Raw genomic sequence first — 17080 nt, 5'->3', positions numbered from 1 at the left:
AGAGAGAGAGAGGGTGAGACAGAGAGAGGTCTTCCATCCATTGATTCCCTCCCCAAATGCCACAATGCCCAGAGCTGGGCCAGGCTGCAGGCAGGAGCCAGGAGCTTCTTCTGGGTTCCCACGTGGGTGCAGAGGCCCAAGCACTTGTGTCATCTTCCGCTGTTTTCCCAGGTGCATTAGCAGAGAGATGGATGTGAAGTAGAACAGCCAGGACTCAAACTAACACCCATATGAGATGTGGGCACTGCAGCCAGAGGTTTAACCTACTACACCACAGCACCAGCCCAATCCAACCCATGTTCCATAAGGGACTTGAGCATATGAGGATTTTGATATCTATGGGGATCCTGGAGCCAAGTCACTTAGTAGCCATTTTGCTTATCCAATTAAGTGTGTTGTTATTGAAGTGTTGGTGCTCAGGTAACGCTTGTCTTAATAATCTCAAAGCACACAGATTAATCATGGTGGTAACTCACACATGCCAAAGAGAAGCTATAAAGTGCTTACTTTAAGTGAAAAGGTGAACGTCCTCCTGAGGTTGCTATGATCTACAGTAAGAATGAACCTTCTAGCTACAAAAATCATTATATTATATATTGCTATAATAGTTCTATTTTATTTGTAGTTGTTCATCTCTTATTGTTTCTAATTTATAAGCTGAGCTTATATGTATGGAGAAAACATATTTATAGAGCTCGGTACTATCTACAGTTTCAGGCATACACTGGAGGTCTTGGAATGAATCCTCCACAGGTAAAAGGGGACTACTGTAGCATGTGACATGGAGACACAATTCCAGCCTCTCCTTGTTACCAGGAACTTGTTAACTGTCTCGGTTCCTGACTCTTGGAAGTAGGAGTGCCCCTTCATTCACTGAAGGAAGCCTCTTGGATTCTCTGCATATGGGGCAGGAGAAACAAAGCCTGACAAGGGAAACACTGATCTTTGCACCATAACAGAAGATGCTATACTGGTTAACTGGGGTGTGTGTGTGTGTGTGTGTGTGTTTTCTACCTTGACTTGATGGAAGGAAACTCAAGGCAAAGTGTAGGTCAAGTAAAAGCATGTTACAATTGCTGTCAGGACATGAGGACTGCTCTGATTCCCCTCTAGGAACTCAAATTAACTTCTTCCCATCTTTTTTTTTTTTTTTTTTTTTTTTTGAAAGGCAGAGAGAGAGAGAATATGAAGAGACTTTTGGCCGGCGCCGTGGCTCAATAGGCTAATCCTCCGCCTTGCAGTGCCGGCACACTGGGTTCTAGTCCCGGTTCCTGCCTTCAGATCAGCGTGGTGTGCCAGCCACAGCGCGCCAGCCGCGGCAGCCATTGGAGGGTGAACCAACGGCAAAGGAAGACCATTCTCTCTGTCTCTCTCTCACTGTCCACTCTGCCTGTCAAAAATAAAAATAAATAAATAAAAAAGAGAGAGAGACTTTTCCATTCATTGATTCACTACCCAAATGGCTGCAACTGCCAGTGCTGGGCCAGGCTGAAGCCAAGAGCCAGAAGCTTCACCCGGGTCTCCCATGCAGTGTAGGGGCCCAAGGACTTGGGCCATCTTCTGCTGCCAGGTACATCAGCAGGGAGCTAGATCAGAAGTGGAGCAGCTGGGACTCGAACCAGAGCCCATATCAGATGCAGGTAGCAGCTTAACCTGTTAAGCCACAATGTTGGCCTCTCTCCATCTCTTAAAATTAAGCTGCAAGACAAATACATGATTAAAGACAGCATCAATATGCAGTCACTAGAAAAGCACAGGCGTGACAATTATCTGGCTTTCTCCAGGAACCTTAGGAAAAAATAAAAGAAAAGAAAAAACAGCATCTGTGGGAGCAGATAAAGTGGAGCAGCTAGGCCGGCACCATGGCTCAATAGGCTAATCCTCCGCCTTGCGGTGCCGGCACCCCAGGGTTCTAGTCCCGGTCGGGGCGCCGGATTCTGTCCCGGTTGCCCCTCTTCCAGTCCAGCTCTCTGCTGTGGCCCGGGAGTGCAGTGGAGGATGGCCCAAGTGCTTGGGCCCTGTACCCCATGGGAGACCAGGAGAAGCACCTGGTTCCTGCCTTCGGATCAGCAGCCATTGGAGGGTGAACCAACGGAAAAGGAAGACCTTTCTCTCTGTCTCTCTCTCACACTGCCCACTTTGCCTGTCAAAAAAGAAAAAAAAGAGTGGAGCAGCTAAAAGAAAAGGAAACTCACCCAGGGCTGATATGAATGTTATTCAGGAGAAAGGGCAGCTTAGCCCTTGGACAGTAGAGTACCTCCAGTGCCAGGGGCAGAGGGCCCTGACATGGAGGTTCAGGGAGCTGCAGCGCATGGACGCTGGGCTTTCTGGTTCTGTTGCCCACGTTATCACTGCGAATCTCATATCCTTGCACATTCCTTTTTCCCCACCTCACCTAAGCTGCCAGCTTAGGGGCCCAGTCGGTCGGCAAAGCTTTTATTGGCCGGAACCCTTCTAGTATTACTCTATAAAGTGCACGTGGGTGTGTGTTAGGTTCTGCATGTGTGTTTTCACTCAATCTTTTAATCCCATTATCATAAAAGTAATACATGTACATGGTAAAAAAAAAAATTTCTTTTCAAGCATTACCTAAGGTTAAAAATGCAAAAAATCCCAGACCACTGCCATGTTTCCCATTCCTTCTTCCCAGAGCTAACTGCTATTCAGCTCATTCAATTTTGCAATATCTGTATTATACCCTCCTGAACATCATCTTTTTTTTTTTTTTTTTTTTTTGACAGGCAGAGTGGACAGTGAGAGAGAGAGACAGAGAGAAAGGTCTTCCTTTGCCATTGGTTCACCTTCCAATGGCCACCGCGGCCGGCGCACCGCGCTGATCCGATGGCAGGAGCCAGGAGCCAGGTGCTTTTCCTGGTCTCCCATGGGGTGCAGGGCCCAAGCACCTGGCCCATCCTCCACTGCACTCCCGGGCCACAGCAGAGGGCTGGCCTGGAAGAGGGGCAACCGGGACAGAATCCGGCGCCCCGACCGGGACTAGAACCCAGTGTGCCGGCGCCGCTAGGCGGAGGATTAGCCTAGTGAGCCACGGCGCCGGCCATCCTTTTCTTTTTAATGTAACATTTTGAACAGGCTACCCACTCCCTGTTTCAATTTTTAAAATTTCAATTTTTTAAAAGATTATTTATTTATTTGACAGGTAGAGTTTCAGAGAGTGAGAGGGAGAGACAGAGAGAAAGGTCTTCTTTCCGTTGGTTCACCCCCCAAATGGCCGCTACGGCTGGAGCTACACCGATCCGAAGCCAGGAGCCAGGTGCTTCCTCCTGGTCTCCCATGGGGTGCAGGGCCCAAGCACCTGGGCCATCCTCCACTGCATTCCCGGGCCACAGCAAAGAGCTGGACTGGAAGAGGAGCAGCCGGGACTAGAACCCGGTGCCCATATGGGATTCTGGCGCCGCAGGCGGAGGATTAGCCAAGTGAGCCACGGCACCGGCCCCTAAAATTTCAATTTTTAAAAGGTACAGAATGGTGTACAGTCACAATTTTCTCCTCACCCCCAGTCTTCCATGTCCCATTTCAGAGATAACCAGTGTTAACAATTTATTATGTACACTTGCAGCGATGTTTTGTGTATCTATAAGGGAAAAATATATTTTTCTAGTGTAAATAATGCCATGCTATATACTATATTCTGCACCTGCTTTTCTCATTTAACATAGTATCTTGAAGATCTTCCATATGAATGAATGGCAATAATGAATGGCTTTTAAAAATACAATCAAAGTTTTCCATTATTTGGGGTGCCATGATTTTTCAACTCCTGTCAAGAGAAATTTACATTGCTTCTAAATCTATTGCTATTTCAGAAATTGCAAAAGATAATTTAGCAATTATATTACTTCAAATATATATATTTTATTATATTTTCAAAGATATATAGTTTAATTTGTGGAAGTTGAATTGCTCATTTAAAGAGTATTGCAGGGGCCAGCACTGTGGTGTAGCAGGTAAAGCCGCTGCCTGTAGTGCTGTCCTCCCATATGGGGACTGGTTCCAATCCCAGCTGCTCTATTTCTCTAATTTTTTTTTTTTTTGACAGGCAGAGTGGACAGTGAGAGAGAGACAGAGAGAATGGTCTTCCTTTTCCCGTTGGTTCACCCTCCAATGGCCGCCGCGGCCATCGCACCATGCTGATCCGAAGGCAGGATCCAGGTGCTTCCCCTGGTCTCCCATGCAGGTGCAGGGCCCAAGCACTTGGGCCATCCTCCACTGCACTCCCGGGCCACAGCAGAGAGCTGGACTGGAAGAGGAGCAACCGGGACAGAATCCGGCGCCCCAACTGGGACTAGAACCCAGTGTGCCGGCGCCACAAGGTGGAAGATTAGCCTATTGAGCCATGGTGCCGGCCCCAGCTGCTCTATTTCTAATCTAGCTCTCTGCTATGGCCTGGGAAAGCAGTAGAAGATGGCCCACATCCTTGGGCCCATGCACTCGTGTCGGAGACCCAGAAGAAGCTCTTGGCTCCTGGCTTCGGATCTGCCTGGTTCCAGGCATTGCAGCCATTTGGGGAGTGAACCAACAGATAGAAGACTTTCATCTCTCTCTCTCTCTCTCTGCCTCTGCCTCTGCCTCTCTGTTACTCTGCCTTTCAAATAATCTTTTTTTTTTAAAGTATAGCAGAATCTACAAAATTTTTAATTGTCAATATTTAAATTCAGAAGCTTTCGTACAAAATTGGATTTTTAAAAAAGATTTATTTATTTGAAAGGCAGAGTGACAGAGAGAGGGAGAGACAGAGATCCTCCATCCACTGGATCACTCCTCAGTTGGTTGCAACAGGGCTGGGCTAGGCTAAAGCAAGGACTCCAGGACTCCATTCTGGTCTCCCACATAGGTAGCAGGGGCCCAAGTACTTGGGCCATCCTCTGTTGCTTTCCCAACACATTGGCACGAAGCCAGATTGGAAGTGGAACATCCAAAACTCAAACCAGCGCTCTAATACAGGGTATGGCTGCCTCAAGTGGCAGTCTAGCCTGCTGGACCATGCGCCCGCCAGACATGGATTTCTAAATACACTTGAAAAATGGGAAGGCCTAGCAACACTATATCGGACAGGACAAAAACTAGCTGGAGCTAAGCGGCGACTGCTCCCGAGGTGAAATACGTACTCCCCAGCTGGCCAGCCTTTGTCTGTCACCCTTTGCTCCTTTCCATGACTTTCCTGGTGCCTATAAACCTTTGAATTTTCAATCCAAAGGTTTTGATCCTGAGATCACTCAACAATCTGCACATTGGCTCTGATTTCCCTTCGAGTCTGTCTGCAGGAAAAGGATTACTTGGCATCCTAAGGTTTTGGCCCCTGAGCTATGATTCCTCACAGTCAGGTATTCAGTGGTGTGTAGCTGTGGTTTTCCCACTGTACACAAAGGAAAAGACCGAATGTGCTGAGCGTACCACTTGAGTATCCCGGTTGGTGTACCACTTACTTATTACATTTTATTAATAATGACACTCAGCTGTCTATAATGACTTGTAAATTTTAATAATGTGAGTCACTTATGTTAAGACCAGATTAAGAGGTAGTCTTCAGACCTTAAAAGCAGAAAACCAGAGCTTGACTTCCTAATTAGTGAGACTCTGTCCTATATAGGGTTATGCAGTTCAAACTTGCCTCTCCTATAGTGCCACTCAACTTTTAGTGAATAAATTATCTAGAGGTCTTATTAAAAGTCAGATTCTTTCTTTCCTTAAAGAGGCACCTTAGCAGGAAGCTGAATCAGAAGTGCAGCACTGGGGCCCGCATTGTGGCATAACGGGTAAAACAGTTTGTGATGCCAGCATTCCATATGGGCGCTGGTTCAAGTCCAGGCTGCTCCACTTCTGATGCAGCTCCCTGATAATGCTCCTGGGAAAGCAACAGAGGATGGCTGAAGTGGTTGGGCCCCCGCACCCACATGGGAGACCCGGAAGAAGCTCTGGGCTCCTGGTTTTTTGGTCTGGCCCAGCCCTAGCATTGCCGCAATTTGGGGAGTGAACCAGCAGATAGAGGATCTCTCTGTGTGTGTGTGTGGCTCTCTCTCTTTAATACTGCCTTTCTTGAAGAAAAAAAAAAGTGCAGCATAGCCGGGACTCAAACTAGGCACTTCCCCTATGGATATGGTGTCCCACACATCAGCTTAACGGCTGTGTCACAGCTCCAATCCCAAAATGCAGATTCTAATTCAGTATCTTGAGTAGGACCTGAGACTTAATTGAATTACAAGGCCTTAGAAGACACTTCTAGGTTCTTCAGCTGATTTCTTCAGGACTGATTCCTTCAGCTTTCTCAGGATGATGAATTAATCATACCAGAATCTGATGCTCCAAAAATAGCATCCTATTCAACATTCCATCCCACCGCCGCATCCTGGAAAGCAGAAAGAACCTAACAGAATGGAATTGAACGCGAGTAGGGTTCAGATTTGCCCTCATTCATCATACATTATGTGATACCATACATGCAGGGAAAATATATCAGGTGCTAGGAGAAACAAAGATGATAAACAGGATCTCAGGGGTTGGTGTTGTGACACAGTGGATTAAGCCACCTCCTGCAGTGCCAGCATCCCATATGAATGCTGGGTCAATCCTGGCTGCTTCACTTCTGACCCAGCTCCCTGCTAATGAGCCTGAGAAAGCAGCAGTCTTGGCCCAAGAACTTGGGCCCCTGCCACCCACATGGGAGACCTGGATGAAACTCCTGGAGGCTCCTGGCTCCTGGCTCCAGCCTGACCCAGCCCCAGTCATTGCAGCCATCTGGGGTGTGAACCAGCAGGTGGAAAATCTCTTTCTCTGTCTCTTCCTCTTTCTGTAACTCAGACTTTCAAATGAGTAAGTAAGCCTTTTTTAAAATTAAGATTATATTTGTATTTATTTGAAAGGCACAGTTACACAGAGAGGGAAGAGAGAAAGAGAGAGAATCCTTCATCCACTGATTCACACTCCCTAAATGGCCACAACAGCAGGGGATGGACCAGACCAAAGCCAGAAGCCAGGAGCTTATTCCGGGTCTCCCACATGGGTGCAGGGGCCCAAGCACTTGGGTCATCCTCTGCTGCTTTCCCAGACCATTAGCAGGGAGCTGGATCAAAAGTGGAGCAGCCGGGATTAGAACCGGTGCCCATATGGATGCCAGCGCTGCAAGCTAAGCCACAACACTGGACTCATAAATAAATCTTCTGGAAAACAATAATAAAAGCAACAAAAACCCAGGATCCAGCCTTAAGTTGTCCAGACACCAGCAGGGGAGATAGAGCCACACACTGATAAGGCACAAGTGAAATCAACTAAGGTAATCCTAGCCCCAAGGCTGGTGTTCATTTCAGGGGGTAAGTAATGGTCTAAGGCAGTGACTCTTAATTTCTGATCCAGCTACCTGCTAATGCTCCTGGGAAAGCAGAAGAAAATCTCCCCAGGACGTGGGCCCCTACACCCACACTGGAGACCCAGATGAGGCTCCTAGCTCCTTGTTTGGCCTGTCAGCCCTGACCATGGTGGTCATTTGGGAGTGAACGAGTGGGTGGAAGATCTCTCTCTCCCTCTGTAACCCTTTCTTTTTTTTTTCTTTTCTTTTTTTAGATTTATTTACTTGAAAGGCAGAGTTACAAACAGAGGGGGAAAGAGATAGAGAGAAAGGTCTTCTAGCCGCTGTTTCACTCCCCAAATGGCTACAATGGACACAGCTAGGCTAGTCCGAAGCCAGAAGGCAGGAGCTCCTTTCAGATCTCCCACATACTTTTCAAATAAATAAATCTTAAAATGCACACAAAAACTCATTTAAAAAAAAAGAAAGAAAAAAGAAAAAAGCAGGAGTATGTAACATGGTCAGAACTGCACGTTAGAACTATGTGCAGGATTGATCATTGAATAAGTTGTACCAAAAAAAAAATAAAAAAGAGTAAGTTGTACCAATCATGAGGTTATTTTGTCCTGGCAAGAAATAAGAGGGGCTGGTGCTGTGGTGTAGCAGGTAAAGCTGCTGCCTGCAATGCCAGCATCCTATATGGGCGCCAGTTTAATTCCTGGCTGCTCCACTTCTGATGCAGCTCTCTGCTATGGCCTGGGAAAGCAGCAGATGGCCCAAGTCCTTGGGCCCCTGCATCCGTGTGGGAGACCAGGAAGAAGCTGGCTCCTGGCTTCGGATCAGCGTAGCTCAGGCCATTGTGGCCATTTGGGGAGTGAACCAGCAGATGGAAGACCTCTCTGTTTCTCTCTCTCTCTCTCTCTCTCTCTCTCTGCCTCTCTGAAATTCTGCCTTTCAAATAAATGAATAAATCTTTAAAAAGAAAGAGAGGAAGGAAGGAAGGGGGGAGGGAGGGAGGGAAGGAAGAGTGAGCTAGGGGCCAGTGCTGTGGCGTAGAAGGCTAAGCCTCCGCCTACAGGGCCAGCATCCCATATAGGCACTGTTTTGAGTCCCTGCTGCTCCACTTCCTATCCAGCTCCCTGCTAATGAGCCTGAGAAAGCACCAGAGGATGGCCCAAGTACTTGGGCCCCGGCACTCATGGGGGAGAGTGGATGAAGCTCCCGGCTCCTGGCTTCAGCCTGGCCCAGCCCTGGCCGATGCAGCCATTTGAGGAGTGAACCAGCAGATGAAAGATTTATTTCTCTCTCTTTCCTTCTCTCTCTGTATCTCTGCCTTTCAAATAAATAAATAAATATTTTTAAAAAGAGCTAAACAAAGGCCATAAAATAGGGTAATATGTAATAATAGACATTTCCAAACTAGGATAAACAAGCAATATTGAACAATGATTCAATAATACCACCTATACATTGAAGCTTCCCGGCTCTTTTTAGCTATGTGCCTTCGGGAAATTTATTAAATTCTGTGTCCAAGTTTTCTTAGACCTAAAAAAGATACAGTAATAACGGGTTATTATTCTGACCTCATAGAATTAATATGAGTATTAATTGAATTAATAACAATAAAATTCTGTGCTTGCTTTGGCAGCACATATACTAAAATAACAATAAAATTCCTGGCTTCTAACTTGAGCTAGGAATTTTAGACTTACTACTCCCTATAAACCCACACATGATAGTTGCCCAGTGCTTGCTACATACCAGGCACTCCAACATGTGATGAGAATGTCCAATGAAGCAACTGCTCCAAGCACCTGACTCCCAGACACTAACACATATCAAATCCTTAAGACTTAGCTGGCCGGCGCCGCGGCTCACTAGGCTAATCCTCCGCCTTGCGGCGCCGGCACACCGGGTTCTAGTCCCGGTCGGGGTGCCGGATTCTGTCCCGGTTGCCCCTCTTCCAGGCCAGCTCTCTGCTGTGGCCCGGGAGTGCAGTGGAGGATGGCCCAAGTGCTTGGGCCCTGCACCCCATGGGAGACCAGGAGAAACACCTGGCTCCTGCCATTGGATCAGCGCAGTGCGCTGGCCGCAGCGCGCCGGCCATGGCGGCCATTGGAGGGTGAACCAACGGCAAAGGAAGACCTTTCTCTCTGTCTCTCTCTCTCACTGTCCACTCTGCCTGTCAAAAAAATAAAAAAAAAAATTAAAAAAAAAAAAGACTTAGCTAACATTCAGTTCTAATGAGCATGTGAGGAAATAGGTACTTTCAGAGGTTTGCTAGTAGAATCATTAATAATTGCCATAACCTTTTGGAAGAGAGTTTCAGAGAGGCAGAGGCAGAGAGAAAGAGAGAGAGAGCCCGCATTAGCAGGAAGCCGGAATCAGGAGGCAGGTGTGTATCAAACCAAGTTTGGGACAGGGGCATCTTAATCAGAACCCACCCCAAGGTTGTTAATTTTTAAAAAAAAGATTATTTATTATTTGAAAGGCAGAGAGGCAGAGTTACAGAGAGGGAAAGGCAGAGAGAGAGAGAAAGAGAGAGAGAGGTCTTCCATCAGCTGGTTCACTCCCCAGATGGCCCAACAGCTGGAGCTGGGCCAGGCCAAAGCCAAGAGCCTGGAGTTGCTCCCACGTGGGTGCAGGGGCCCAAGCATTTAAGCCATCTTCTACCACTTTCCCAGGTCATAGCAGGGAGTGGGATAGGAAGAGGAGCAGTCAGGACTCGAACCAGCACTGCAGGTGGTGGCTTTACCGCTAAACCACAGCACCAGCCCCAAAGGATGTGAATTTTTATTGTTGCATCATTTGTAGTGGCTAAAAACAGAAAACAATCTAGCTTTCTAAATACGGTTAAATCATGCAATGAAGTATTATGCAGCTATCAAAAAGACAAATTTTATCTTTTGGCTTCAGGTGAACATATTAATTAAAAACAAAGCAAACAATAAATATCATGGATTTGTACACATAAGCCTAGAAAACTAAACTGTTTTACCTCAAAAGAGCGGAACGATGATGGAGGAAGGAAAAGTTATTATGTTGTGTTTGTTATTACCTTAATATCCTTTGAGTTCCTTTACAATTTCTACAACTTGTGTAATAAAAACAAACTCCAGTAAAATTGACAAAAAAACTGAGTGTTGGTCGATTGTTTGTAGGCAATAAATGCAGTTTAACGGCCACTAGTTGGAGCCCGGTGCGAGAGGCGGAACTTCTGTAATCTACTCCTGGCCACGCCCACTGTGCTTTGCCGGACGTTTTACCGGAGCCCGGGAAGGCCCTGCTTAACGCATGCGTAGTCACCTCAGCTCGTTTTATCCTCTGAGGGGCGCCTCGCCGCTCTGGATTTGACCCCTTCAGGCTACCGTCGTGGTGACCGGAACGGCGCTTGAGATTTACTTCCGGGCCTCCCTTTTGCTTCCCCCTTCCCTCCCTCACGTTTTTTTCCCCTCCCCCTGCTCCCGTTTCCCTTCAGTTTCTCTTTTTCTGGTGGAGGTCGGCTCCAGGCTCTGAGTCTGGGGTCTGGTGGATGCAGAAGAGCCCCTGAAGCTGGAAGCCCGGAGGTGTGAGGAGTACTGGTAATTGAGGTATTCGGAGACTGAACGCTTATCTGGGATGTTGTGGGAAGAGGTTGGCCGGGGTGAGAAGAAAGTCTTCCCGAGAGGCGAGCGGCCGCCGGACTGAGGGGGACTTGCAAATAAGTGGGATGCACCCCTCAAACGGGTGATGGGCCGAGGGTCGGTGTGTCGGCAAAGGAAAAATGGAGGCGCTGGGAACTGGCGCTAGGGTCGTACGGCGTTCTGGCATCAGTTTTGATTTAACCATTTGATCAGAAAATCAGTTAACGCTACTCTATGGGTTATTGGATTGTGGATATTAGGAAGCCACACTTTGTTTCCAGATTGTTTTACTTATCTTTTCTTGGGGAAATCTTTTCGCTGCAAGCTTTTGTGTTCGTAAATATTTTAGACTTAAAAAAAAATTGCACGGAAACGAAGTAATGTGTGGTAAACAAGTAATAAAAGAAAATGCCGCAGTACTGAGTTGAAATCAACTCCCCACTTGTGGCCAGGTTGTTCACATTAGGAATTACATGGCGCGTAAGATTTATCTTGTTAGTTAAGGAACACGACAGACAGATCACAGAAATGTGTTTCTCTGCAGATTGGTTCTCCTCGGTTTCTTAAAACATTTCCAGTAGCTCACTAATGCAAAAGGTTCTTAGTCCGGCCTGTTAGTTGATAGCGGATGGTGAGAACTTTACAAAATCTCAGCATCGGATTTTGGAGAATGAGGAGAGAGAACATAGGCCGTTGGGATAACAGGTAGCAGAGTAGAAAGCAGTTTTATCAGGAGAATGACATTCTGCTTTGTGATTATAATGTCTCTTTAGTTTTCTGTTCCATGCAGAGGACGGAAGCATGGCATCCCTGCCTGGGTGTATTGGCTTGGGTGCAGCCGCAGCCGCAGTGGAGTCGGAAGAGATTGCAGAGCTGCAGCAAGCAGTGGTTGAAGAGCTGGGTATCTCCATGGAGGAACTCCGGCAGTTCATTGATGAAGAACTGGAGAAGATGGACTGTGTCCAGCAGCGCAAGAAGCAGCTAGCCGAGTTGGAGACGTGGGTAATACAGAAAGAGTCTGAGGTGGCTCATGTTGACCAGCTCTTTGATGATGCATCCAGGTGAGGACTACCTGAGAAAGAGGAGACCTCTCCATTGGCAGACACTTTGAGTATAATTATTCATGATCCTGAACTAAGTACTTTATGCTTTACAAAGTACAGCTGTGTAGAATTTTACCTTATATCAAAGTGGTCCAAAATCTGACCTTAGAATTACCTATATAGAGAATTTTCATCTATCAAAGGCTAATATATCATTAGAAGTAGGTGAGCGACTTGAGTCACTTGCCCTTCTTGTACTTTATTTTTAAAATGTTTATTCATTTATTTGAAAGGCAGAACAGTAGAGAGATCTTCCATCTAGTTCACTCCCCAAATGCCCACAACAACTGAGACTGGGCCAGACTGAAACCAGGAGCCAAAAACTCCATCTGATCTCTTATGTAGGTTGCAAGGACCCAGTTTTGTGTCATCATCTACTGCCTCCCAGGCACATTAACAGGAAGCTGGATGGGAAGCAGAGTCAGGGCTCAATCCCAGGCACTGTGATATAAGATCCATTATCCTAAGAGGTGGCATAACTCACTGAACCACACTGCCTGCCCCTTTCTTCTTGTGCTCTATTTTAAAATAATTGCTTTGATTGCCTCATAAGAGCTTTTGGGGAATGAGAATTGTAAACAGTTACTGTATTAATGTAATTGTGGAACATCAATTAAGTTCCTAAACTTCCCCAGAAGATTTGCTTCCATTGCTCCACTTAGAATATGTTTTCAGAAGGCCGGCGCCGCGGCTCACTAGGCTAATCCTCAGCCTTGCGGCGCCGGCACACCGGGTTCTAGTCCCGGTCGGGGTGCCGGATTCTGTCCCGGTTGCCCCTCTTCCAGGCCAGCCCTCTGCTGTGGCCCGGGAGTGCAGTGGAGGATGGCCCAGGTGCTTGGGCCCTGCACCCCATGGGAGACCAAGAAAAGCACCTGGCTCCTGGCTCCTGCCATCGGATCAGCGCGGTGCGCCGGCCGCAGTGCGCAGGCTGCGGCGGCCATTGGAGGGTGAACCAACGGCAAAGGAAGACCTTTCTCTCTGTCTCTCTCTCTCACTGTCCACTCTGCCTGTCAAAAAAATAAAAAAAATAAAAAAAAAAAACTTATTAAAAAAAAAAAAAAGAATATGTTTTCAGATAACAAGGTGAGACCTTCTGCCACGTGTTCCATCATGTCCACGCTGGCAGTTGGTCACCCACCTCTGCAAATTTATTTTCTCTGAATAAATTCGGTCTGGCTGTTAAAAATAAATAAATAAATATATAGCGTTTAAAGCACAGCTGACCCCAAGTATCCGTGGGTTCTGTATCCATGGATTCAGCTGTGCTTGGAAAATAGTAAAAAAAAATTCCTTCTATACTGAACACGTGCAGGCTTTTTTCCTTGTTGCTATTCCCTTAACAGTACAGCCATATAATAACTGTTTACTTCACATTTACATTGTAAATGCATGACAACTATTTATATGGTAATTACATTTATTAGGTAATATTAATAATCTAGAGATGATTTAAAGTATACAGGAAGGTGTGCGTGGGTTATATGCAAATACTACACCATCTCATGTAAGGGGCTTGAATATCCAAAGGGGAATTCTGGAACCAGTCCCACATAGATACTGAGAGATGAGTTGACTATACTTTGGAGTTTTGAGGAATTAGTCTGAAGATGAAACTGCTACTTAAAATATTTTTTTGTGGGAAAAGCATCCTGAATTCTAAACCAAGACACTTTGCAATATGGTCCATTTAAGTTGAGGACAGTCTGTACTTAATTATATATGTAAATTCTAGTGGGTCCTATGCCTTTACTTTCTTTGCTGGCTTTGACCTTTTCTATATGTGTTCCAATATTAGGGCAGTGACTAATTGTGAGTCTTTGGTGAAGGACTTCTACTCCAAGCTGGGACTACAATATCGAGACAGTAGCTCTGAAGACGAAGCTTCCCGGCCTACAGAAATAATTGAGATTCCTGATGAAGATGATGATGTCCTTAGTATTGATTCAGGTAATTGATGAGGTTTTGGATAGGAAAGTCTAAGGACTGAAGTAGAAACACTGGAATATGGACAGTTAGAAGACAATAAGAGGTGAGAAACCATTGTCAGTAACTTGATATTACAAATTACTTGTCTAGTACAGAAAAAGTACAACATTATTAATATAGGTGTTGCTTATGTGCTATACCCTGATTGCATATCCCCCCCCCCCCCCCCCCCGCCCAGTTCTCTGTGATGTCTGTTCCGAATTCCTTTTTTTTCTTTATTGGTGGCTTAGTACCTGTGTATGTATCCAAAAACAATAGATTGGGATTTTTTTTTCTATTTTTAGAAGTTTTAATAAGATATTTACATACCATAGAATTAGTCCATTTTAATTGCATGATATGAGTTTTAGTACATTGATACAGTAATCTAATTTCAGAACATTTACATCTTCCCAGAAACTTCCATTTGCTAGTTTGCCCTCAGTATCCCTTGTTACCCCAACTGATCTGTTTCTTTTCTGTAGTTTTACCTTTTCTAGAAATTTCGTATAAATAGAATTATACAAAATCTAGTATTCTGGGTTCAGCATTTGTCACTCTTTTTGAAATTCATCTCTGTTGCATAATTGCGAGGTCTTAGGGTTAAGTATATGTTTGACTTGAAGAAGCTGTTGGCTATAGACAAAGCAGTTATACAGTTTTTCTTTCACACTAGTAAACTGAGAATTTCAAGACTACATTGTTGCTAGTACTCGTTGCTATTTTTCATCTTTAGCTTTTCTTTTTTTTCTTTTAAACGAAATTTGAGGCTTCTTTTTAGTGCAGCAATTTTTGTTTTCTGGTTTTGTTTCTTTTTTTTCCATCTACGTGAAAGGCAGAGTATCAGAGAGAGAGACAGAGACTGAGATCTTTCGTCTGCTGGTTCATTCCCCAAATGCCCACAAGAGCCAGGGCTGGGCCAGGTCAAGGTCAGGAGCCTGGAACTACATCTGGGTCTCCCGTGTAGGTGGCAGGGGCCATCATGTGCTGCCTCCCAGGATGTGGGATGTGGGAGGCTGGATTGTAGGCAGAGCAACTGGGACTCCATCTGGCACTCTGATGTGGAATGTGGGCGTCTTGAGCAGCAGTATAACCTGCTGTGCCACAACATCTGCTCCTGATTGTAGCCTTTCTAAGTGAAAGGCAAAGTTAGAGAGGGTGCATGGTGGTATCATGTTGTCATTCTAGTTTATGTTTTCCTAATAGCTAATGTTGAACTTTTTTTTTTTACTTTGTCATTTGCAAGTGTTCTCCCTTTTTAAAAAAATTGAATTTTTTTTATATACTTTTATTTATTTGAAAGGCCGAGAGAGAGAAGGAGAGCTATCTCCCTCTAATTCACTCCTCAGGTGCCAGCAATAGCCAGAGCTGGGCCAGGCTTAAGCCAGGAGTCAGAATTAAACCCAGATCTCCCACATAATTGACAGCTGCAGGAGCTGTTACTGCTGCATCTCAGGGTGTACATTAGCAGAAAACTGAAAGAGAACAGTCAAAATTAAAACCCAGGCACTCTGATATGGGATGTGGGCATTCAAAACAGTGGCTTAGCTGCTACACCAAACCCCTGCCCCTAAGAATACTTACATATTGTAGGGGCAATTTATATTTATCAGATACATCTTATAATTATTTTCTCCATGTGGCTAATCTTCTCGTTTTCTTAATTGTATCTTTTTTGGTAAAGATTTATTTATAATCTTATAATTTATAAATTTATTCATTTATAGATTATTTATAAATGCATAAATAAATATTTAAACAAAAAGCCAGATAATAAATATTAACAAAGAAGAAAAGATTATTTACTTTGAAAATCAGAGTTAGAGAGGGAGAGACAGAGGTCTTCCATCCACTGGTTCACTCCACAGATGGCTGCAAGGGCCCATGCTAGGGCAGACCAAAGCCAGGAGTCAGGAGCTTCATCCAGGTCTCCCACATGGGTGGCAGGGTCCCAAACACTTGGGCCATCATCTGCTGCTTTTCCCAGGCCATTAGCAGGAACTGCATAGAAGTGGAACAACTGGAACACAAACCAGCCCTCATATATGGGATGCTGACATCAGAGGCAGTGACTTTACCCATTGTTCCACAACACCAGTCCCAATTTTTCGACCACCATTTGTTAAAGCACTATCTGTTTAGTACCGATGGGCATTTAACCAAGCAGTTAAGATGCCAGCTGAAGCACTTGTGTTCCACATTGGAGTACCTAGGTTCAATTCTTGACTCCAGCACCTGACTCTACTGTCCTGCTGCTGCAGTCACTGAAGGGAATGATGATGGCTCAAGTAATTTGGTTCCTGACATCCACGTGGGAGACCTATATGGTGTTTCTGGCTCCCAGCTTTGGCTCAGTCCAGGAACCAGCAGGTAGATATATATGCACACATATATCTGCCTCTCGAAAAAATCGAAAAGATTTTAAAAACACATTGGGGGGCCAAATTGTGATGTAATGGGTTAAGCTGCTGCCTGTGTCCCATTTGGTCCCTGCGTCAAATTCCAGCTGCTCTGCTTCTGATCCGCTCACTGCTCATGGTCTGGGAAAAGCAGTGGAAGATGGCCCAAATACTTTGGTCCCTGCACCCACATGGGAGACCTGGAAGAAGCTCCTGGCTTCAGCGCGGCCAGATCATGGCCATTATGGCCATTTGGGGAATGAACCAGTGGATGGAAGATAGATTCTCCCCACTCCCCTTTCAAATAAATAAATACATCTTTTAAAATTAAAAAAAAAAAAAAAAAACTTATATGAGGATTGTTGCTGTGGCTCAATGAGTTAGGCTACCAGCCTGTAGTGCCAACATCCCATCTGGGCACCAATTCAAGTCTTGGCTGCCCCACTTTAGATCCAACTCCCTGCTAAAGCCCTGGGAAAACAGTGAAAGATGGCCCAAGCCCTTGGGCCCCCGCCACCCACATGGGAGACCAGGAAGAAGCTCTTGGCTTCAGGCTGGCCTAGCCTTAGCTATTGTGGTCATTTGGGGAGTGAACCAGTAGATGGATAATCTCTCCTTTCTCTGTCTCTCCCTTCCCCTCTCTGTAATTCTGCAATTCAAATAAATAAATCTTAAATAAAAAACTCATCT

At 45.4% G+C, this 17080-nt stretch overlaps 1 protein-coding gene across 10 annotated transcripts in view; it reads left to right on the top strand.

Annotated features, from left to right (window-relative positions):
• Positions 1-10602: 10602 nt before the first annotated feature.
• SETDB1 (SET domain bifurcated histone lysine methyltransferase 1) overlaps positions 10603-17080 on the top strand; it is a 30811-nt gene continuing 24333 nt past the window's right edge. For 4 of the 10 annotated variants that reach the window (XR_016210620.1, XM_017345898.4, XM_008264469.5 and 1 more), the window contains exons 1-3: positions 10604-10890; positions 11697-11984; positions 13822-13973. Coding sequence is in view for 9 of the 10 variants with exons in the window: in XM_017345898.4 (XP_017201387.1) it covers positions 11725-11984; positions 13822-13973 (412 nt within the window). In the remaining variant the exon portion in view is untranslated. Of the gene's footprint in view, positions 10891-11696; positions 11985-13821; positions 13974-17080 lie in introns of all 10 variants that reach the window. The other 6 variants (XM_070077716.2, XM_070077718.2, XM_002715576.6 and 3 more) reach the window with 3 other exon arrangements.

The sequence above is a fragment of the Oryctolagus cuniculus genome, chromosome 7 (assembly GCF_051225735.1).
Source record: "Oryctolagus cuniculus isolate XC-2025 breed Fujian yellow rabbit chromosome 7, ASM5122573v1, whole genome shotgun sequence".
Classification (NCBI taxonomy): Eukaryota; Metazoa; Chordata; class Mammalia; order Lagomorpha; family Leporidae; genus Oryctolagus; species Oryctolagus cuniculus.
The sequence above is the reverse complement of the archived record's forward strand: the minus strand, read 5'-3'. Positions and strand labels throughout refer to the sequence as shown.